The sequence below is a fragment of the Plasmodium coatneyi genome, chromosome 13 (genome assembly GCF_001680005.1).
Source record: "Plasmodium coatneyi strain Hackeri chromosome 13, complete sequence".
In the NCBI taxonomy this organism is placed as follows: Eukaryota; Apicomplexa; class Aconoidasida; order Haemosporida; family Plasmodiidae; genus Plasmodium; species Plasmodium coatneyi.
The window spans coordinates 1,782,727-1,806,028 of NC_033568.1; the positions used below are offsets into that span (position 1 = coordinate 1,782,727).

The following is a 23,302-nucleotide window of genomic DNA, read 5'->3' on the forward strand; positions in this document are numbered from 1 at the left end:
AATAAAATAAATCATATTCAGGGTTCAGAAGAGAGCGGTATTGCGAAATTTTATTTGTAAATTTAAGTGTACAACACAAGTGTAGTTATGTATTTTCTTAATTTTCTGTATGTTCTATTACATATATCTTTTTTTTTTTTTTTTTTTTTTCATTTTATTTTTATTTATCTTGATTTTCCCGCGAATTATGCTTAACTTCTTGATTCCTTATAATTCGGATTATATTTTTTTGTTTTACTTTTTCACATGTGTACATATATAACGTATGGTTTCCCATCAATACAGTTGCGCATTTGAATACATATATGTGAATAAATATCTGTACACATGTAGTAGCGTTTCAAAAATTTCTTCAGATCATGTTTAAGGTACATTTCTGATTATATGTTTTGACGTTAAAAACGCGTAGAAAATTTTTTATTGATACATCTAATTTGTGTACTATGCGACTCTTACTTTTATTTTAATCCCCAAAAGAAAGGTGTACAGTTCTTTTTTTTTTTTTAAAACATGCCTTGGTGTTCATAACAAAATTTCGTGCCTGTAGAAAGGAGCCTACATTTATACACATATGTAAAATATACGTATCTTCTTCTTTATCTATTTTGTTAAAGCGGAAAAAATAAGCTTAACATTCTGCTAAAGAGAAGAGTAGCTAGAAAAAAATCACCCATCGGAATTTGTGTGCGACCATACAAAATACACGGTGGAGGCGCATACATAATCATGCATCCCCGCAGTTGCAAAAAATTTCATGTAAATTTTCGTCATAATGATACGGAATAATGAATTGAATTGCAACCACTTTGATTTATTTTCTTATGAAGATCCTGAATTATGCGAGGAGGAAGACTTGTTTGAGTCTAACCGGGCACCGTGGTTTTATCACCTGACACACTGTAAAAAAAAAAAAAAAAAAAAAAAGATAGATGAAATTAACCAAAATTTGAACAAAAAAAAAATGTGTATGATGTGCATGTAAATCGAAATAATGTGTACATAGATGCATAGGTAAATAACCCCGTGCAGAACAAGAAATGTCTTTGTTGTAAGAATGCGTTATGTATCATTTGTTAAGTATGAGAAGCGGGAACAGCAGCGCCATTTTCTCGTGTTGACACGTGTATTAGAGCTTGGCAAAATGAGTGAACTTTTTTCCCCTTTTAATTTTTTTTCCATTTCCCATATTTTTCTGGTACCACCTTCTACAGTGCTAGAATTAAGAAAGGATGACTTCAAAAATATAAAAAGCATCGTGGAAAATGAGAAAAAGAGGGGAATCGAGTACAATCATATATTAGACATCATAGACTACCAAACGTATAGTGACATTATGCGAAAAATAAATTCCAACATGAAAAATGCCTTATCTGTTTACTTATTTTCATGCAAATATTTTTTAAGTAAATACTCCGAAAATACGGAATCCAACGGGCATGTGCGTTTTGTGTTTGTGTTTGGGAACATCACGGCAGATTTGGTAAGAAAAATAGGGAAGCAGATAATTGAACGGATAAACAATCCTCTTCGCCGTTTTGACCAGCATTTATGGAGTTACTTTTTCACGTATGACTTTTTTTTCTACAGGATTCCGTTTGTTCGTCCATCATATACAGTTTTTTTTTGCACATATGGTATTCCTTAAAAAGCAAAATTGCCAAAGAGAAGAATTCAGATGTGCTGAAATTTTTTATCCCCGTGATTAATATTAAGAGGAGTGACATGAAGCTTAAAATTTTGGTAAAATAAGGCGTAGATCATACGTAGACGCGTGGAATTATATTTCGGCGTGCACATTTCTACGTTGAAAATTATGACTTTTTTTTTTATCTTATTTTAATGGGTGCAATTTTGGAAGAGCAGAGTAACTAGCAATAATGTAATCCTTTTTTTTTAGATCAATTGGTGGCTAGAAAAATGTGAGATAAACAACCCGGAGGAAATCCTGGTTTTTAATGATGACAAGAATTTGTTAGAAGTAAGACGTATAGCAGAATGGGGCAGTGCGTGAAGGGTGTTTCTTTTTCTTTGCCACCTTATTAAGACATTATCTCCCTATATGGTTATTTAGTTGTACCTCTTCAGTTACGTGCAAATTTGGACCTCTTTCTTCTTCGCAGGTTCTAAAAAACGACAACAAGTACGATATATGCTTCGTTGACTTTAATGACTTCGAGCCGAATAACATATAGTAAGTTCCGTGGGGGCAATTTCCCTTTGTTTAATTTATCACTTGGTAGTGTGTGCAGGAGACCTGAGAAGATGTGGCTAAATAGCAGCTTCTATAGGCACATGAAAAATGTGCATAAATCCATTTGGAAGTGCACCATTGGCGAGGAATTTATACGCTATTCCCCTTTTCAGCAACATTAACAACGTGAAATCCATAATTGATCACCATATGCTTAAGGAAGAGGCGAAAAATAAAAGAATAACAAAATCGGTTTACCCCATTTATGTGTGCAGCTGCATGGTTATCATAGCCTATTTGGTAAGTTGAAAAGACACAAAGAATGGGCATATAAACGGAACAAATTGAAGGAACCATGTTTACTCATGCCGAAAATTTTCTCTTATTTCAGTATAAGCACTCGAGCGAATTCCTTGGGATACCTTTCATAAACAAAAATATGATGTGGCTGATATATGGGACTTTACTAAGGGGTTAGTTAGAAAAATTGAAAAATGTGACTTAGTTTTCTCGTGAATTGGGTTTTATGCGGATCATCCTTTTAGAGCTATTTCGCACATGTTCAGATCGCGAAGGAGTGTATATTTATGTTTGTACAAATGAATATAAATGTGCATCCTTTTTTTTTTTTTTTTGCCCCCTTGCAGATTCTAACAATTTTGCAAAAGGCGATTTTGGAAAACGATGGATACAACCGTAATTCATAAGAAAAGTGAAATGAGCAATACAAATGAGCTTTGCAAATTTTAATTTGTTGTAGCCTCATTTGACAAATGGTTACGAGGGATAAACTTTTAGACTCTGTGGAATTATTCCTTTTTTTTTTTTTTTTTTTATTTCCATTTTTAGGGACTTAAGCATTTTCTTGTCCTTGAAAAGATTTTTTCGAATATCAGACAAAATGGACATATACATTACGTACAGTTTTAACATTATGAGATTCTCCATAGACTTGAAGAAATTTGTAAGTTACACAAAAGAGGAAGAAGCAAAAATTACGAAATGAGACCTAGTTGTGAAAGACACTTGCTCTTCACCCATTTTGGATAAAAATAGAACAGAATAAAATGGAAGAGAGCGACATGAAAAGGGAAACACACCATTTTTTTAGGATAAACATTTCTAAATGTTAATATATGAGCCTTTTTTTTTTTTATTTTTTCTATACCTCTTTTCAGGGAATAGAAAACCTTTTGTTTGCCGATTACAAAGACTATAATTATGAGATTTTAAAGAAAAAAATAAAAGTAATAAGAAAAAAAAAAAAAAGAGCATTCCCTATTTTAGATGTTCCGAATGCTTTACTCCACGTTGCAACTTTGCATAATTTTATTATTTTTATTTTTTTTTTATTTCTGTTTTTTCTTTCAGATTAGAATTGCATCCATAGATTTTAGTATAGATTTTCTATTTTCCCATGAGGATGTTAACCGTTTGGTTCATAAAGTGGTAAGCGTTTAGGAGAATTCAAAGCAGAGACATAATGGCCCCCCGGTTTATCTAACCACATGCGGCTGGGCGCATTTGCACATATAGGAATGTGGAATACTTTGATGCTATTAACAAATATAATTTTGTTACCCTCCTTTTTTTAGCATGAGCTGTGCGCTGAAAATAACTTTTCCATTTTTATACTAATCGGATCTTATTTAAATAATTACAGTAATACAGGAAATGTGGAAAAGGTTGAAATGGGTACAGAGTGAAGATAAAACGATCATTTATATATATTCTTTTTTGTGTGTGTGGCTCTTTTTTTTAGAACTATTTAAAGACATGGGAATCTTCTTTTACAGCAATGACGTGAACAAGGATGGTAATCCATGAGGAGGAAATTATCTTTTGTCATTTGTCTGTATGTTAGTTCATAATGACAGCTCTCACAAATTCGTATTTCCTTTTTTCCTCTTTTAAGATTTAATTAAGGCCTTGTTTTTGAACAAAGACATAAAACTTTCCAAGAAAGGATGTAAAAATATACCCTGGGGAAATGATTCCAAAATATTTGAAACCTTCCAAGTTGTAATAAGACCTTTTTTTTTTCTTCGCTGAACTTCTATTGGATTGATATGTGCCCTCGTAACCTTCACCACTATTTCGTTTTGCTTATTTATTTTATTTTTTTTTTATTCCCCCATTTGCAGAACAATGAGTGCTACTCCCGAAAAAGATTAGAGTATTTTTTATCCGAGTATTTTTTTTCACATGGTTAAATATTTGCTTATTTTTTTGTGTATGTTTTATGAATACCTACATTTAGTGTTGCACAATTTTTAATTATTATACCTTTGGCTTTTTTTCTGCATATAGCGAAAGCCGCAAAAGCTGACAGAAAAAATGCGAAAAATAAGAGAGAATATAAAAAAAAAGTTTATTAATTTTTGTGAAAGCGCGAAAGATTTTTTTTTTTTTTTTTTTTTAAACAATTTTTTACGTTTCTCCTTAAATATGACAAGGGTAAATTTCCCCTTTAAAGTAGCAATATTCAAAATTTACGAAAGGGGAAAAAGACAGTCATCGCTACGTCTTCCAGGAAAAATGCGTAAAAATTAGAAAATATAGGCTTAAATAATTGTATGAGCATAGGCAAAGAGAGAAACAAAAATTTTAACCATTTGTACGCCTGTACGCGCGTACACGTGCACATGTCTAAGTAGGCCTATATTAATATTCCTGTAGCAGGGAAGGGACAGATGCACGGTCCCAGGTACGCTGCTATTGCAAAGTCAAAAATAATCTTTAAGAAGGTAAATAATTTCTGTAAAGAGAAATCCTTCCCCCCTCCCCCATGTTATAACACATGGATAAAGCTAGCTCAAATGTGAACATCCCTAATGACATTCCAGAGAAAAAGGATAAGCAGGAAGTTCCTGCTTCGGAATGCACACAAAATGAAATTTTAGAAAAATACGATATTTTTTCAAATGTGTACACGTCAAGCGATAACCTTAGTTTTGTAGATAGCGAGGAAGACACCTCATCTAAAAATTTAGGTCTCTTGGAATTTTTTCTCCTCAATTCCGCTATGATGAAAAAACTTCTATTCGTTAAATCAACGTTTTTTCCTTTAGATGCCCATTTGGCATGACAAATTTTGCCCCCGCATTTTGATTTTCACATCTACGTGCAGATGACTTGAAAAACAAAAATATTTTGAGCCTAACTGTGCACAACATAATAAATATATACCCCAACAATGAGAGGAACAGGGAGTTTAAAAAGTACAAGGTTGTCGAACATTTTTAAACGCCCCTTTTTTTTGCGCAGTCGTAGGGGGATATGCAAGTATATATATAAATATATATATATATGTGTAGTGGCACCTGTGTGGGGTGGGCGATTGAACAACTGTGAAATCCTTCTTTCGCTCTCACCTGCAGCAAAAAAAAATTGAGGAAAAAAGGAAGAAGGAGTACGATGAAGAAAGGGAGATAATCGAACAGAAGAAAAAAATATATGAAGAGAAAAGACAGAAAAAACTGCACATATATAACGTAGCGAAAAAGAAAAAGAAACTAATAGAAAAGGAAAAATATAATAAGGAAAATATAGAGTATAATTATTTAATGATCTCAAATCATTTTAAACATTTAATGGAAAATGGGAAACACAGTGACATTTACTTTTCCTTTCACGATATGTATATTTCCCCCATGAGGTTGTACTATTTTGCGAGTGCAAGTGTGGATCAAATTTACTACTTAGGTAAATACGCAATGGGGGGAACAAAAAGGGGAGAGTCCCTTCAAAAATTGGTGTAATCGGTATATATATGTTTGTTTGTAGGTATATGTGTATGCACGTGTGTTTGCCGTGTACTACCTAAAACTGGCCTCCCCCCTTCCTTTTGTCGGCACGTCTTATGTGCACCTCAGATTTATCACGAAAGTGGCTTCCAGACAACTATGTCTCCATCATCCTTGAATTGTGCTCACGCAAAAGGGTTAAAATTTTGAATTTGTCCTTCAACAAAATAACCTTCAAGGGGTTAGGACATATCTCAAAGTTTTTATTGGTAATCTGGGAGAGCCAAAAAGGGAAAAAAAAAAATATATATAGATATATATATATAATAAAACAATTCACCACGCATAGTTTATAATGATGCACTGCGAGGGAGGTAAATACAGACGACTCCGAAAGGAAAGCCCAGACCAGTAACTTATCATCCCTTCAAATTACTAATTTGTAGGAAAACAAAGTGCTGTTTTGTCTTAACCTGGAAAATAACGACTTAACAAACAAAGGTCAAAATGCTGATGAGCTCAATAAATTTTTCGAGTCTATAAAAAATAATAAAGGAATAAAAATATTGAATTTGGCTAACACAAATATGAACAAGGTAGCCCTTCTGCGTCTCCCAAAGAGGATGATGAAATTTTCTGCCCAACGTTGCGTTATTTTGTACGAATATATGTTGGCACAATTTTTGTTAACGTTTCAGAGCAATGGGGAGAGTTTGTGCAAAATGCTAGAGGCGAACAATTCCATAATCGAAATGAACTTTGAGAACAGCAATTTTAGTAAGTCATAGAATTGTTGACTGTCTGCCTGGGAAAGGCGTGGACGTAGAAGAGCTTGCTTATTGTTGAGTTTTGTTTGTCCCATTTTGCTCCGTTTCGCTCCATTTGGTGTATTTTCTCCTCTCAGCGCGGGATCAAAATTGCCAAATAATTAACTGCCTAATACGGAATAAAAACATATGGCTAAAACAAGCCGAGATGGAAAAAGAAGAAAATGATAAAATGGAAAAGGAGGAAAGCTACATGAACGCGTACCTCATGTCCGTCGAATCGTCCATGTAATAATTGAAATAAAGGGAAATTAAAAAGGCAGAGAAGTAGTGCATCTTTTTTTGTCCACACATATGGACATGCCTGCAGAGCATATCATTGTTACTACTTAAAACGCTTCCATTAAATTCGTTTGACATTAACAGAATTGTTCATTTGTTACTCCTTATCTGCACCTTTGTCCATTTTACGACCCGTTTTGCCATTTCACCCTTTCAGAATTGAAATTGAAAATAGGGAAAACCGAAGGAACTTGAATAAAATGGTAAAAAAAAGGGGAAACAGTTGAAAGGAAAAACCACGGGATAAGTCGCCTCATGCATGTTTTGTTTTTACATACCCCTTTATTTTCACACACATATTTGCCTAATTCAAAAAAAATACAGATATACGTTAACATGTGGAGAGAAGAAATAAAGCAAAAGGAGTTGAAGGAAGAAGCAATTCTTGAAACGCTGGAGAAGGTACTGCTGTTCATTTATCCGGCTATTTTTTAGCCAAATAGGATACGTGGCGCTAAGGCATTTGTATGTACATGTATATGCACATATGTGTGCGGCACTACCAACTGGTTTTCCTCTTTTGCACATAGGAACATGAGAATAGGATGAAAAATGCCAGGAAGAAAAAAAGGAAAAAGAAGAAGAAATGAAAGTTTATTGAGGACCCTTCCTTTCATGTACCACTTTTTTTATTAAGAGTGATATGAATGTAGTTGTACATACGAGAAACTTCTCTAAATGTGGATACCTTAAAATGGTGATTTTCCTTTTTTTTTTTTTTTTTTTTTTGTCTTCTTTCTTAAACAGTTCATGTTGTTTCAATGCAGATTAAACAGAATTTCCCACCGGAACCCCGCTAACTCGTTAGTAGAATAAATGGAGCGCAAAAATGTTCGTATAAATTATGAGCAGTTTTATCTTTCTAAACATATCCGGCTTTAAATAAACTTTTACGTTTAATCACGGACTGTCAATTTTTGTGCGTGCCCAGAAGGTACCCTTCTTTGGAGCACTTAATTATTTTTATAATAAGGTTGTCTCGCAACAACGCTTTAGTTATATTTTAAAAAAAAAAGGGGGGACGAATTCACGAATGCCTATATTAATTTATTATATCAATTTTCAAATTTTTATGAAAATTGAATAAACATATATATAGGCAAATGTACACATACGCATACGTAAGTGCGTATATGTGTGAAGTTGCATACGTGTGTGGAGGCACATCCATATGCACAGATTGGTATATGCGCAAAGATTCACACATGTGCAAAAGGACTCACACCCATGCAATACATGCGTTCATATAGTGTACATTCACAAATGGAATCGTCGAATATATGATCTTCCTTTTTTTTTTAAAATAAATTCATGCAAAATACATATGCTACTTAAAATCTCATGCATATGACTCTAATATAAATATGTGACAAGAGAAAACTGAAACAATGGAAAAGCAAAAAGGAAAGACGCACGAAGGAGGGCGAGAAATGAAAGCCTTTATGAACACAAAAATATTTTGTGTGTTCAGACAATTAATTACACATAATATAATGAATTAAACTATTAACGATGACAATGTCTACATATGTACACTCACATATTGCATGAAACGTGCATACACATATGTTTCAATGTTATGTTAAAATATAATATGTATTCATATAATATATGTAATTTTTTTTTTTTTTTTTATGTCATTTTAACAGCAAAAGGTATACTCTTGAAAAAACCAAAAGCATAATATTACACATACCCAATTTTAATATTGCCATTACAACATGGTTTTATTCAAATTGTCTTAGGCAATATAGGTATTGACAATACTTGCTGCTAAGGAACAAAAAATAATTTGTAGAAAATATAACTCACGCATATGACGGCTGTGCGTTATATTTGGACTAAAAAAAAGTATATACATAAAATATATAACAAAATAAAATATATATTATACTAACACATACAAACTGAAAAAAATATAGCCCTCCTGAGTTTGAAATATTCGCATGAAGAAATATCCATGCAATATTTTTGTTATTACAATTGGGTGATATTTTTTGGTGTCTTTATTATATTTGTTTATTTTTTTTTTTTTGGAATAAGAAAAATAAGAATTGGTATCCACTTTTAAGATAACATTTCCGACGAATATATCTGCGCACAAAACACGACTTCAATCGTAATCCTTAATAATGTTGTTTGAAATTAAATACTCCTTTTGGTCATCATACATTTTAAGCCTCTGTTCTGCGTATAGAAAAAAATCAAATTCGTTGTAACTTTTGGTTTGATAGCCTCTAATTATGGACCAAAATCCCCACAACAAATGAGCACCCAAAGCTTGAACCTCCACAGCCTCTAATATTTGATCAATTAATTGGGGGGTTGGTACGACAAGAGATTTGTCCAGATAATTTGATAAATATGCTGTGATAAACAATTTTCTATTTTCATAGGAAATGTATTTTTTCTTGTCAATTTCAAAAAAGGGATAGGAGCTTACAGAATAATCTATGGATGTTTCGATGAAAAAGTTGGCTATATCTGTTGCGAGAAAATTAAAGCCAGAATATTCAAAATCAATTAGGCGTAAACACTTATTGGTGTTAATAATGTTGTTTTCTTGTAGGTCATTATGGCAGAAGACGATAGTATTGGCTAAATTGTCTGACTTGGAGTACACTTGCATAAATTTAATAAACTTATCAGATTCTTTGATATACTTATGAATATCACACTTGTACTTTTCTATATTTTTATATTTGTAGAGCTGATTTTTCCATTTTTCCATCATTTTAAAGATACACGGTGTTCTATCCCAGTGTTCAGGTAAATGGCGTTTCCTACTGAGGGTATGAAATTTACCCAAGACATTTGCAACACCAATTAATATGGCTGGGTTTTTTAAATCATCAATTCGGAGGGGATCTCCATAAAGCCATTCCTCTATGCGCCCCCCATTAAATGTGTTTAGCAACTGGGGAGCTATTTTATATTTGCTCATAGTTTTGTAGACTTCAAATTCGGAGATTGTATTATACAACTCGTCAACGTGTTTTCCATAGATCCTAAATAGAACACGTGTCCGTATAGAGTGATAATTGTTTGCTGTTTCTTCTTTTAGACCCACCTCAAACAACTGGTTGGTTAGTCCACTTAGTATCTGCTTAACCCTTAAATTATCTTCGGTAAAATGGTGCCACTCTGGTACTTTTTCTAGGCATATCTTTTTAATATATAACGGATCCGTTAGGTCTGAAAATTCTTGGGCACACAACGGTATGTCGTTTTTTTTATTAATTTCATGTAAAGGAAATGGATTTTTGGATATTTCTATTTCCTGATTTAGCTGAATAGTGCTATACATTTTTAAGTCTTCAGGACAACAGACGGTTCCATTGGGGGCCCCTTTGAAATTTCCATTGTTCGCGCTTTCAGCATTTGATAAATTATTTTTATCATTCTTAATATTATCATATGTCCTGCTGATACTTTCCATTCTCGCTTGTTGGCTGTAATGCGTTATTCTTTGTATTTTGTTTCTTTTTCTTCTCAAGTGTATTGAAATGTGAAGGGAGTGCAAGAAGCGTGCATATATGGATTTCATATAAAACATGCGCGTAAAGCGTGTAAATAAGGGGTCCAAGTGAAGGGTGGGTGCACAGCATAGACGTATATTAGTAGCTACCACGCGTTGTTGTAATGAGTGGCTATAACGAATGATTACAACGAGTAGCTATATTGCGTTGTTTAGTCGTGTTGCTTAATCACGTGTTGTTATATCGTTTTATCATAACGCGTGCAAACGGCTACGCTATTTTTGAACGACGTTTTACAGATGTTGTGTTTTCAAAAATCCCAGAACGGACTTATGGAATTTTTAAGTGCACAAGCACACGTGTAAGCACATGTAAACGAATAAAAAAACAGTGCGCTATGCATACACAATTGTTTATGTAAGCAGATTTTATAAATTCACAAATGTTTTTCAATCAACCCCCCAACGATATATAGACTTTTATTTTTTCGTTAAATTCTTTTAAATTCTATTTAACGTAAAAAGTTAAAAAACTAAGGTGAAATACACATGTGTGTGAAATCTACAAAATGCAGCATTGGGAAATAGATTTAATTCAAAATACAATCCCCCAAATGTCAAAGAAAAAGGATTTTTTTTTTTTTTGGGGGGGCACTGACCATGCGAGGTGCAAGAATAATGCCCGAATGTTGCAATTTTATAAATTGTCAACGGGTGAAAGTATATTTTTTTGTTCGTGCTATTTTATTGCCCTAGGGTTTTATAGTTTAGTCGTTTTATGGTTCAGTCGTTTTATGGTTTTATCGTTTTATGGTTTAATCGTTTTATGGTTTTGTCCTTTTACAGCCTTGACGCTTTGCATCTTTGACGTTTTATAGTTTAACTGCTTTGTTGATTGATCGCTTTACTACTTTGTCCGTTCACTACTTTGTTGATTTGCTGCCTTATCGCTTTCTTATTTTTCACTTTTAAAAAATGTCAGTTGCGCGCTGTGTATATCTTTGAGTAACCGTTCAGAAAAACTTCCCTTTGTGATATGTTTTACTTTTTATCTTTTGTAAAACAAGTTTTCAAATGTGGAAAATAGCACCTTGCCATAAAACAAAAGAAATATTTATTGGGGAAATGGGGGGGGCGATAGTGGTCAAATAATGTTTTATTTAACCTTTTGTTTATTGATTTAATCCTTACACTTGTTTCAAAGCACAAGAAATAATTCCGTGCTTGATTAAAAAAGAAAAAAATTCTTAGTACTCTCTCACAATATATTTGCTTTTATCCCAATTAAGAACAAAAACACGAAAGGTGTACTAAAATGATGATTATTTATGAAACAGATTAACCACATGCAAGTATCACTGGAAGTATAATTCTATCAATACAGCTAAGGGTAAAATTAAAGTGTATTCGCTTTTATTTTAAAAAAATTACATGGAAAAAAGAGAAAATAATATAATAAAATGAAATACGCAAAAAAAAAAAAAAAAAGAAGTATAAAATATATGATATTTCAGAGTGATCGCAGTACTACTGTTTCCATGAAGTTACACTCACACAAATGCTAACATTAAAATGTAAGTTTTTTAAGTAACAGTTTCTTACAGATAAATTATGTATAAACGTGTGGAATAAATTTTCTTTAATTTAAAACTTAACACGCTTTCGTACGAACGATAATAAAATATATCAAATATTGTTCTGTAACAATTCTGTTAAGTTGAACAAAGCTTTTATATTTTTGCATATTAATATAAATTTATCCTGTTTTCAGTTTGTAATTTTTTTGGCAAAAAATTTAAAATGCAGCAATTGCAAAACAGATGTTCGCGTGGTATAAAATAATATATGGGGGGCGTGTTTCACATTCCCGCATACGTATGTATACACGTATACACAATAAAAAAAAATCACATGGCATGTGTTAAAGTGTGCAGCAAAATGCACGCAGTATAAATGAAAAAGGTCCTACATAAATGTATAAATTATGGATGTATAAATATATATATATGTACATGTATACTTACGTATAAATTCGCAAACGTGAATAAAATACTCTGAGTCAGAATATAAACTGTCATAAAAAAAAAGATTATAAATGTGAGTGAAGGAAAAAAGCGATATTTGTGAAGGCGCGCAGTTAATGCGACAGAGGAAAACAAATTTGTTTAAATATGCTAAAAATTATTTCCATAAAATTGAATATTGGTTATAAAGCATGCACTCGCGCGTTGTGCTACTTTGCGATTGTGCAATTTACGACTGCGCGACTGTGCGATTACACGTGAGGTGTTAGGTAAAAATTAACGTAACGTAATAATTATAGTAAAATTCGTTTAAACAAAAAATTATGTCTTGGAAAATTTTTTTTTTCCAATTTAAAAAATTAAAAATGAGGAAAAAATTAACCATTGATATTGGGCACATGAATTTTTGAGTATATAAATTTAATACATATATGTAATTACTACACAAAAAGAAAAAAAAAAATATATTTTTTTTTTGTTTAAAAATGAGCTGTGGTGTGTTTTTAAAAATGCTTCATATAAAAGAAAGATCAAAATTATATATAATTATGTTTGGCGTTATTTTTACGCATCAGTTTTGCCTAGTAACGAAGTGTATAATGAAGCAATTCCAAAGGGGGGAAAACTTTAAACGATAAAACAAAGTCGCAATTGCGGCAGAAAGGTCTTAATTTTACCGTTAATTAAATTTTTATGTTTTAATTGGTATGTTATACATTTGTGGTGACCCATGCGGAAATGACTCTTTTAAATGAAATGTGTTTTTATGTGTAAAATTTAAACGCACGGGGGGGAAATGCACACGAATCGAGCGATTTGTGATTTAATATGAAGAATTAATCGTATACGTATAAACGCGCGCATGCATAAATGGAGGTATGATTTATCATGAAGCTGTTTATGATTTCCCGTACGAGGAAATTACATATTATGGATAAATTATTTTTCAAAAAATTAAATGGCAAACGTTTTGAGAAAATGCAAATTGGACATGTATGTAATTAATTGCGCATCATTGATTTGGAGAAGCAAATGAAAGGGTTAGCAGTTCGCACAGTCATCAATTTTGCAAACAAAGGAGGAGCAGTCGCTCGTTATTTGTGTGATATGTTTTGAAGTATATTACACAATTCTATGTGTATACATAAATATGTGCATATACTGGACGAGGGAATTCATGACGATTTGCGTTTTTTGTTTAAATTTTTTTTTGCGTTTTTTATGTACCCCTCGAATGTTTTTTCGGAAGATAAAAATATTGTTCATAATTGAGGCACTGGATTAAAATTTGTTGCGCCGTGTAGATGACGTTTTAATGATATAGACATGTATATATGTACAATGTGTAGGTCCATTGGATTTTTTTTTTTCTTTTTAAAGTCCAAACGAATGGAAAGAGAGAGCAATTCGCAAAAAGGATGACCTAACCACATGTTGAGATAAGGGGCAGAAGCGTTAAATTGAGGTTGCCAAATTAATCATTTTTTTTTTATTTTTAGTATGTGCAAAAATAATTATTTGGGGCAGTTATTCCTTTTACATAGGCCTGTAAAGGACTGTACACGGGAAGTTGTGGCTTCACAAAAGTTGCTTTTTTCAGAGCATACAATTAATGCATGTCGTTCACGTTACTTGTGCGAAACGTGCGTCATATACAATTTTTAGTCCACATTTCAAAAAGAATAATTAGTAATACACGGAAAGTTGTCATAAAAGGAGCGTGGTTAGTGATTAAATGTACGTGTATGCAAAGTAAATTCATATAACTCATGCGTTTTATGATAAATTTTCGTCCAGAAAATTTACCAAAGGTATATTCGCCAAAGGTAACGATATTGAAGGATCTCCCATATGGAGAAATATTTAAAACGTTTTGAAATGAAAATTTTTTTCGTTTATTTTTGCTAACAAATGTGTTCACTATTTTAATTGTTTTATGTGGGAACGTTTGCACATAAAGAAAATTGGGGGTTACCAAGTGTTTTTATAAAACACATGCGTTTGAAATTTATGATCTTTCCGCGATGATGATATAATATCCACTGTATATGCCTTTTCGCATTTATTTTTTAAAAATACATATTAAGGGCGTTATTTCTGTTAAGAAAATAATTCTTATGTTCTAGTAGTCTCCTACAGCGCGGGCAAAACATTGGGTTAAAAGAAAAGAAGAAAAACGTGCATATTACTTCTCACACCTTTTCTGTAAAGTACTTACTGACTTGTAATGAGTGAAGTGACCTTGAAGAATTGCATGAGCAAATAGCGATATATGTGTTTTATTCCTACTTTTGCGAATGTGTGTACATTCTTTTTTAAACATCACTAAGACATTACATTTGGGGGACGCGTACAAAAATTAATTTTTAAGCGCTGCAAAGGGGTTTGTTGCACAGCGCATGGTTTTACACTACTGTTTCGTTAACAAAGAGAAACAAAATAGCTTCTTTCGTAATTTCCAAGGTGAGACCAGCCACAGAAATGAGAACGTTAAACTGTTTGTTTTCTTCATTTTTATATATAAATGGTTAAAGCATTCACGTGAGCATTTTAAAATTGTGTATTTAGTGTTTTTTTGAAAAATAAAAAAAAGCTTAACACTTGAAAATTATCCGTAAATGTAACTCAGCATTTACAAAAATATGAATGGATTCCGCATAATAGGGTTCGAGTAACGACATGCAAAGCGGAAAAAAAAAAAAAAGAAATAAAGAGCAAGGCACATAATATAAAGGCAACTTTCGCATTCAACCGTTTCGATGTTATTTGTAAGAAATGTGGTTTTAATTTTATTTGCGAAAGTGTATATGTATTTTATAATTTAATTTTGCTTATTTTTTCGTAGAGCAATACCTTCAAATGGGATGCTGCAACATGTAAGCATCAAGACTATTAAAACAGATTATTGCATTCATTTTGGTGTGTTCATTCTGCGTTTTTTTTTTTTTTTTTTTTTAATCCTTATGAAAGACGCACTTATTAAAAAGTGGAAGTAATTAAATTAATTTGATTAAACTTTTTTAAGTTGATTTACCTGAATAGCAAAGGCATGTTGCTATGTGGTGTGTTTTAAATTTTGAGCTATGCGGCTGAGTTATATGATTTCTGAAAAAAGTATCATGTATGTGGTTCCATTTATCGTTATGCGATAAACGCGTATTTTATAAGAGATTAATCCTCTCTTGCTCCGGTCCAATGTGGTTTCAGTATATATGTCACTTAATACGGTCCCATGGCAGCTCAGCCTGTGGAGTAGGTCGCCGTTATAGAAGCATACCATTATTGGGCATTGTAAATTTAGACATATTTCCCCGTTCCACAATTTTAGTCACAAACTTGGAAAAATGATCAAAATGGTAAATTTTCACATAGGAGGGTGAATAAGTAAAAGGATAAGTTTAAGTGAATATAAAATCAAACATAGCATAGCGGCAACCGACGTTGTTCCCTTTTTCCCACGCATTGTACACATGCACATGCATGTCGAAACTGCTGGTTAGAAGAATGCAAACGTAGAAATTGAAATGTTATTGCGCTCTAATACATGGTGAACAATACGCATTTTAAAAATGGCAAGTGGTTTTGAAAAATATTACGTGCATGCAGGAGGTTTTATAAAGGTAATGCAGAAATATAAGCCGAATTGATAAGAACTTTTAAACCAGAACAGAAAAAAAGGAAAAATGTATTTTTAATAGAATGTATTTTGTTGCATCCTTTTCTTTTTGTTTAAATGTATGTGTAACGGAAAAATGTGAATAACTATTTCGATTTCAATTCTTCTGTCATTACAACGTTCATTCATTTTTGTGAACTTGCATTTTGATCACTAGTTGTGTTCTGATTTTTTCACGTTGCTTAAAATTTTTCCTTTTTTTAATCTTTATATTTTAAAGCATTATAACCGGAACTGCAGCTTCATTCAGTTTTGTCAAGGTTGTTTTTATATGTTCATTTAAATTTTTGTTATCACTTTGTGAATTAGTGCCTTCTTTCCATTATTATTTCGAATGACACATTTTTGTACATAAATACAACATCGATGGGTTTTGTGTATTTGAAATTTTAAATTATTTCTAAGGTTCAAGTTTTTATAAGCCATTGTATTCACGTAATAAGAGAAAATATTAGCGTAAACCGTTGTATTTGTCAAGTTAAAAAAAAAAAAAAGTGGCAGTGAAAGGAGTTTCCTACAAGCTTTTGTTCTATCTTTCGCAAAAGGATAAGAAACGAATTTTGTGCATATCAGTGACACAAAAAATTGAAAGAAAAACTTCCATATACCAAAATTATATATTTCATGTATGTAGGACTCTTCTTACCTAGAAGAAAGAAACAATATTTAGCTTAATTTTTGATTTATTCTTTTATGTCCGCTTAGGGGGCAAATACTGCTGTACACAAACAGAATAATCAAAGTGTGCAATCATATACGTGATACCATGAAGATAATTAAAGTGTATAGATCTATTTGTATTTTACTAATAATATATTTGTCAGGAATAATTTTGCAGAGCCTAAATTCGTTTGATACTATATTGCATATTTCTTTAGATAGCCGAAATGAATATATGTCTGGAACAAATGGGAGAAAACTTGCACAAAGAAATCCTTCAAGGGAAGCATTAAAACGTCCTTATAATTGCGCACTTACGGAGGATGAACTTCATAGACTTTATCACATAATACATGTAGAATCAATGACTGCAGGTGATATATTAACTGCCATAATTTTACATTTGGACGAAGAAACAGATCATGTAAATGTTGAAGAATTAATTAGGAACAAGCTACTTCGGCGTTTACGGATGGAAATGCCAAATTTCCCCTTAAAGATAAGAGTAACTATGCAGGCTAGATTAACTCAATTCGTGGAAGAAGTAATGGAAATGAGTCCGTTACGTCAAGATATAATTTTGCAGAAGTTAGAAGCCTATAACGTGGAATTGGACCAAAGTGTAGAAGCACTGCGGTATGTTGCAGGACAAGATACAGAAGAGGAAATGTATGAATTTATAAATGATTTGTCTTTTTTAAGAGAATCACTAGAAGTTCTATTGAGAAGTAATGGTATTGTAGTAAGTGATGATACATTAACCACAATGGTGCTTCGAATAAGGAGAAGAATTTTGGACATTCTTAAACATCATCATGGTATGCCATCCCGTGCGAATAGTAACTGAAAAAGGGAAGATTGACGCGATCTGTTGTGTACCCCGCAATTCCCCATAATTTGGAAAACAATTACATTTGTTATTACTGTGACCTGCACGACATTTCTAAGCAAACTGTACTAAAGAATTGGTAACTAATTATTCAAAAAAAGGGGCACTTGGGGAAGACGCGTATATCTGGTTTGTATTATAAATGCAGGGGAGTTATTTGGCACTCCCCAGGTAAGTAACTTATGTTAACAAATATATAGCACACTATATTAATGTTACAGAATCAGATTAGCATATAAGATGTAAGAAGTAGAAAGGAATGGTATAGAGAAGCTGGTATGGTCACCAATGTCTGATAAGCTGTGCGCTACATTGGAAATGGTAACGCCCTTAAATTGTTTGCACTAAACGGAAGTGTACATGCTTAAACGTATAGGACTCATTGAAGAGAACACGATTAATCGAATCAAGAGTGATAAGGGAATCTCCGAATTTTTAGGCAGCTACAGATTATTAGCAGAGTCCGAAGTGAACTTCGATAACTTATTCGATTTATATAGGAGAAACTTTTTAAATAAAATGGGATATACTGATGAAGACGCGGAAAGAATCAGAACAACAGTGGAGTCACATTTAGATCAGGCGAAAAGTATAGACATAGATCGAAGACGCAACGAAAAATCAGTAGTTTTCGAGCATATTATAAAACGTGATAGTAACAATAGCATTTCAAAGTTTTTTAACAATTTCAGAGTATTATCTTCTCCCTATTTTCTTGCCGTATGTTCATTCATATTATTTTCTAATGGGTATTACAGGTTGTTTTTAGCTCTAGTGGGCATACTGATTTTTAAATTTGTAAATTTCTTTTGGGATTTAAAATATATCTGTGGAGGAATGGCGCATAATGTGTAATGTAGTGTGAAGATTTTTTGTAGGGGGTTGTTTTACTCATTTTAGAATTGTAATAGAATGGGTGCACTCTTATCTAGGTGAAGGGACGCATCATGGAGTCTAATAAAAGGAAAAATTATACTTTTTGACCTTTTAGAAAACCATATATAGCACAATTTAAATAACCTGGAAGTCTAGTTATTTAAAATGTGACATCAGTAGGGAAGAATAAGAAAGACATATTCATTGATGCCTAAAGAACTATATTAACATGTGTCTCGTTCAAGCAGTGAAACTAGTTGTCGTAGTAAGGGAATCGTCCTCCCATGATAAAGGTGAGAAAAAAAATTGTAAATTGAAGAGTTTTAAAAAGTTTAGGAATCATATTATTGTTGTAAAAAAAGTAATTATCTGTAGACCAAAGGAAAGAAAACCTTCTTCCTATCTCTTATTCTTACTATAACGAATTTTACCTCCATTGTAGGTACACCCATTTCTTCCCCCGCAGGTTTAACACAATAATCTTAGTAGTAGAATTGATGAAAAAGCCGAAGGAATAGGAAACAATTTTCCCCTTATATGTTTCCATAACACAAACATTAGGGGTCTGTACGTAAGTGCTCCCAAACCGCTGCTGAAAGTTGTGCCTATAATTTTACAACAAAGGAAGGAATCGTCTAAGAACCAATTAATTAATTCTTAATGACATTCTTATTTTTATAAATTGAGAAAGCACATTTAAATGGATATGAAGGAAAATATACTGTTTATTATTGTATTAATAATCATGAATTAAAGAAGGTTATGATTATTATAAAAGTACACATTTGTAAATGTGTTTCATTATTAAAAAATATATCAGTATACCTTTAGTCACGCATACAATTAAATACATGAAATTAAGAATTAATTACCCAAAACACCCATCGGTGCCCGTAAAAGGAAAAATAATATTATGGCGATATATGAAAATAAAATAACTATACGTATAATAACTAATGAAATTTTGTAATAAATGAATATCAATGGAAAATCTGATTTTATCATATATATATATATATATATATATTATTCATAATACATGAAAAATTTTTTTAATATTATAATTACAATATTTTCTTCAATTCATACATTAGTAAAAGCCATATTTTGGAAATATTTTATAATTGAAAAAGTCGAAAAACTACAGAATTTTCATATCATAATTAGACTTAATGTTTATTTTATAATTGAATAGTTTCTCCTTTTTTTCTATAGTTTAAAATTATATTTCACAGAGAAATTTATCCCATTCTGCCTCGGTTAGGCGTTTTCCAGAAAATGTTGTACACATTGAATTAATCGTAGAACGTTGAACACTTTCCCATTTACTCCAGGTTACCTGTTCTTGTTTTATACATTCTTTTTCTTTAAGGAGAAACCATTCCATGAGTTCTTTTCTTTGTTTATCTATATTAGGATTGGCATGGTACCATCGTCGAGACTTGACCAAATTTACCAATTCAGGTGTTGCCATACGTTCATACGATTTACAACGATAACCCCCTTCGTTCATTTTCCAGTGATACATTAACCATCCTTTGATTTTCTTGCTTTTAAATAGTCCCATATTTTTAACAAAAATGTTAAAGAAATCGGAATGTTTTTCGTCCAACCATTTTTCCAATTTTAAATCAATTTCGGATTTTACTTTTTCGTTAAACCATTTTTTCCATGTATCGTTGTTCCAATCTAGTTTTCTTGAAGCATCAGGATGACTTCCTGTTGTTGAGATTCCACTGTATTTCATCCATTTACTTAAAATTACGTTAACCCATTTAGAAAATTCTTTATTTTTTTCTTCGATCCAGTTTTCTCTTGCATCAAATAACTTCAATTCTAATTTTACCCATTCATCTTCTAAGCTTTGCAAGAATGTGTTCAAATCTGCATATTTTGATTCGTCCATTATGTCCTGTTCGACTTTTAATGCATGCCCTGCGGTTTCATGTTCTACTTGCAACTCCTCATCAGAATATTCTTCTTCGTCACATTCGTAGGGTCCTTCGTCATATTCATAAGTTTCATAGGGGTTCCCATAGGTTTTGTAGGGGTGATAGCCTTCGTATGGGTCCCCATAAGCTTCATATGGGTCCTCATAGCCTTCTTCGGGGTTTCCATAGGCTTCTTCGGGGTCTTCATAAGCTTCATATGGGTCTTCATAATCTTCATATGGGTCTTCATAATCTTCATATGGGTCCTCATAGCCTTCATATGGGTCTTCATAGCCTTTATATGGATATCCACCTTGTGATAATTCCATTTCCTCTAATTCAAGCTCCTCTTCTGATGGACCGTGTTGTTTGTTCATGGCTAAGTTCCTAGCAACTCGATTGCCTACTTGTACGATGGCAGCACCGTTTTGTTTTGCAAAATCATGCTGGTGCTGCAAAGTAGAAGGACAAAGGGAAGGGAAAAGGTGCATTTAAAGAAAAGAGAAGAAAAAAAAAGCAGGAAAAAAAAAAAGTAAAAGCAGTAAATATGCATGTAATAGTATATACAATAACATACTATGCGTATGGCACGTATAAAACACTTGCGACATCATGGTGATGCGCATCTATATTATTGAGCATCCCTTCTTCTTTATGCGTAGAATTTACCTTTAGAAAAATATAAGCAGCAACAAAGAAGAGCATAGCGGTTCTCTTAGTGAAGAACGATCCTGGTTCTTTCTTCTCATGGGTACTATTTTCTTCATTAGTGGCTGAAACTGTTTTGCCATTGCGGCGTTCTTTACAACTTTGGGATGGCAACGCTCCTGATGATGCGGAGCTGATTATTTTTTTTGAGTGTACCATGTTGTTATAGATTTTATATATGCAAAAAGGAGGTATTTGTGAGTATTTTAAATTGAAATAAAATACGGGTACAATTTAGGAACAAATTATATGAAGAAGCAATATAAAAATAAAATATGTCAGTCCGAAGTAAATTAAAACAAAAAGTAAGGTACAATTTAAAAAGGGGAATAATAATAGTATGAAGGAAAATAATACAAAATTTTATATCAATTCGACATTTTCTTTTTTTATTCTAAAAAAAATATTTATTGTAATATAGGAAAAAGAAGTGTCTTCCAGTAGAATGGTTCTCTTTTCTTTTTTTTCATAATATAATATTTTTTCAATAGTAGATGAAAAAAAAAAAAAAATTAAAATCAAGTCTATCTGTTCGACGGTTTCTTTTTTTTTCTTTTTAAAAAATATATTTTTCTATGTAGTAGATGGAAAAAAATATTTTTTGCCGACAATTATTATAAATTAAAATTTAACGGACCATAACAATTAAAAAAAAATTTTATGTCCAAAAGAAAAAAAAAAAAAAAAAGGAACTAAAAAAAAGAAAAGAAATAATTAAATAAGAACAAATTTAGAGTAAGAGAGGTTCAGGGTTTAGGGTTCAAACGTTAGGTGTTAGGTTTTAGGGTTCCAGAATTTTAGTGTTTTAAGGTGCACTAGATGTGCTTTTCCATGCGAAACGATAGATTTATTTAAATATCAATAAAATTCTCATCATGCAATAAACCCCCGAAGTAGTTCAACATGAAAAAAATATTAATGTAAAAATATTTAACGTAGAAGATATTAAATTTAATTTTTCAACAAATACCTTCTTCCAAATATTTTTTCCATGAGGTCGCCAAAATGGCAAACGTAAGGAATTAAAGCACACAGTAGCTGCTCCTTGTTTTGCTTTGTCTCATATTGCATAATGCTTACGATTTCAAAAATGTGTGAAAAGCAATAAAAATTTGTTCTATTATATAATATTTTTCCTTTGATATTATTCAACAAATTTATTGTTCTATTTTACTTCAAAAGATTTTTCCGTATTTCATAAAATTCGTGTGTTGTATTTTTTCTAACACATCTATATTATTTACGCAAAATGAGATTTTCTTCTATTTAAAAAAAAAAAAATAATAATAATATTAAGTAATTTTTTCCAATTATTTTCTCTTAATTGCAAGAATCGCACTAATCTAAAATGAAGGTAATTCTTATAAATATCGAGATTTTAAAAAAATTAATAAATATATCCTAGTGTATAATAAGAATAATAACAGAATTATACGTTGTAAATTTCTCATTAGCACTAAAAAGAAAAAATTATATGTTCTTTATTATTGTATAATATATATTTACACCTATTTGTTCATTCTATGGGATACACACATAAATATTATATGAACACTTAAAATTTATATTAAATATGATTATCAATACTAATGATTCTATACAATAGAAGTGAATAATTTTGTGGTAGTACTTTTTCCTTTTTGCACAGATAATGATTTATTTTCAACTTGTGCAGGTCGTATTGATGCTGTTAAATGCACTAATTCCTCATATTATCTAATTACCCCCTGTTTTATGATATATTTATGATTATATGATTATAAATACATTAACTCTTGATTTTACAACATAAGTAGACATTTTTCTCATTTAATAGTATACAGGCTTTTTTACAAATTGCTAAAAAAGTAATGGAGGCGTTTCCTTAAATATTAATTAGTAAAAATTATTTCAAAATAATTATTTAATGATATTTTATCCAATACATTTATTTTACTTCCAATTTTTGATTTATATATATTATTGTTGCTAAAAAAAAAAAAATAGAACATTCATAAAATTCTGCTTTAAAGGG

At 31.7% G+C, this 23,302-nt stretch overlaps 5 protein-coding genes across 5 annotated transcripts; 2 read left to right on the forward strand and 3 right to left on the reverse strand.

Annotated features, from left to right (window-relative positions):
* Window positions 1-130: 130 nt before the first annotated feature.
* PCOAH_00051140 (Exopolyphosphatase) lies at window positions 131-7,636 on the forward strand (the record flags this gene model as incomplete). The annotated part of the gene is made up of 25 exons (XM_020061896.1): window positions 131-481; window positions 615-899; window positions 1,212-1,480; window positions 1,588-1,740; window positions 1,898-1,978; window positions 2,121-2,191; window positions 2,365-2,491; window positions 2,583-2,664; window positions 2,839-2,887; window positions 3,041-3,155; window positions 3,370-3,438; window positions 3,563-3,640; window positions 3,787-3,853; window positions 3,954-4,007; window positions 4,107-4,213; window positions 4,336-4,399; window positions 5,002-5,184; window positions 5,322-5,419; window positions 5,572-5,896; window positions 6,067-6,206; window positions 6,384-6,714; window positions 6,842-6,992; window positions 7,204-7,249; window positions 7,371-7,448; window positions 7,577-7,636. 24 exons carry the CDS (start codon window positions 773-775, stop codon window positions 7,634-7,636), a joined length of 2,925 nt encoding a protein of 974 aa, XP_019917363.1.
* PCOAH_00051150 (hypothetical protein) lies at window positions 6,095-7,040 on the reverse strand (the record flags this gene model as incomplete). Its single annotated transcript, XM_020061897.1, has 3 exons — window positions 6,095-6,211; window positions 6,435-6,474; window positions 6,970-7,040. 3 exons carry the CDS (start codon window positions 7,038-7,040, stop codon window positions 6,095-6,097), a joined length of 228 nt encoding a protein of 75 aa, XP_019917255.1.
* Window positions 7,637-9,159: 1,523 nt separating the features above from the next.
* PCOAH_00051160 (Choline kinase) lies at window positions 9,160-10,485 on the reverse strand (the record flags this gene model as incomplete). The annotated part of the gene is made up of 1 exon (XM_020061898.1): window positions 9,160-10,485. One exon carries the CDS (start codon window positions 10,483-10,485, stop codon window positions 9,160-9,162), a length of 1,326 nt encoding a protein of 441 aa, XP_019917219.1.
* A 6,505-nt stretch (window positions 10,486-16,990) lies between these two features.
* Window positions 16,991-18,628, forward strand: PCOAH_00051170 (Uncharacterized protein; the record flags this gene model as incomplete). The annotated part of the gene is made up of 2 exons (XM_020061899.1): window positions 16,991-17,702; window positions 18,150-18,628. 2 exons carry the CDS (start codon window positions 16,991-16,993, stop codon window positions 18,626-18,628), a joined length of 1,191 nt encoding a protein of 396 aa, XP_019917463.1.
* Window positions 18,629-19,871: 1,243 nt separating this feature from the next.
* PCOAH_00051180 (Blood-stage membrane protein) lies at window positions 19,872-21,447 on the reverse strand (the record flags this gene model as incomplete). The annotated part of the gene is made up of 2 exons (XM_020061900.1): window positions 19,872-21,032; window positions 21,250-21,447. 2 exons carry the CDS (start codon window positions 21,445-21,447, stop codon window positions 19,872-19,874), a joined length of 1,359 nt encoding a protein of 452 aa, XP_019917315.1.
* Window positions 21,448-23,302: the final 1,855 nt, after the last annotated feature.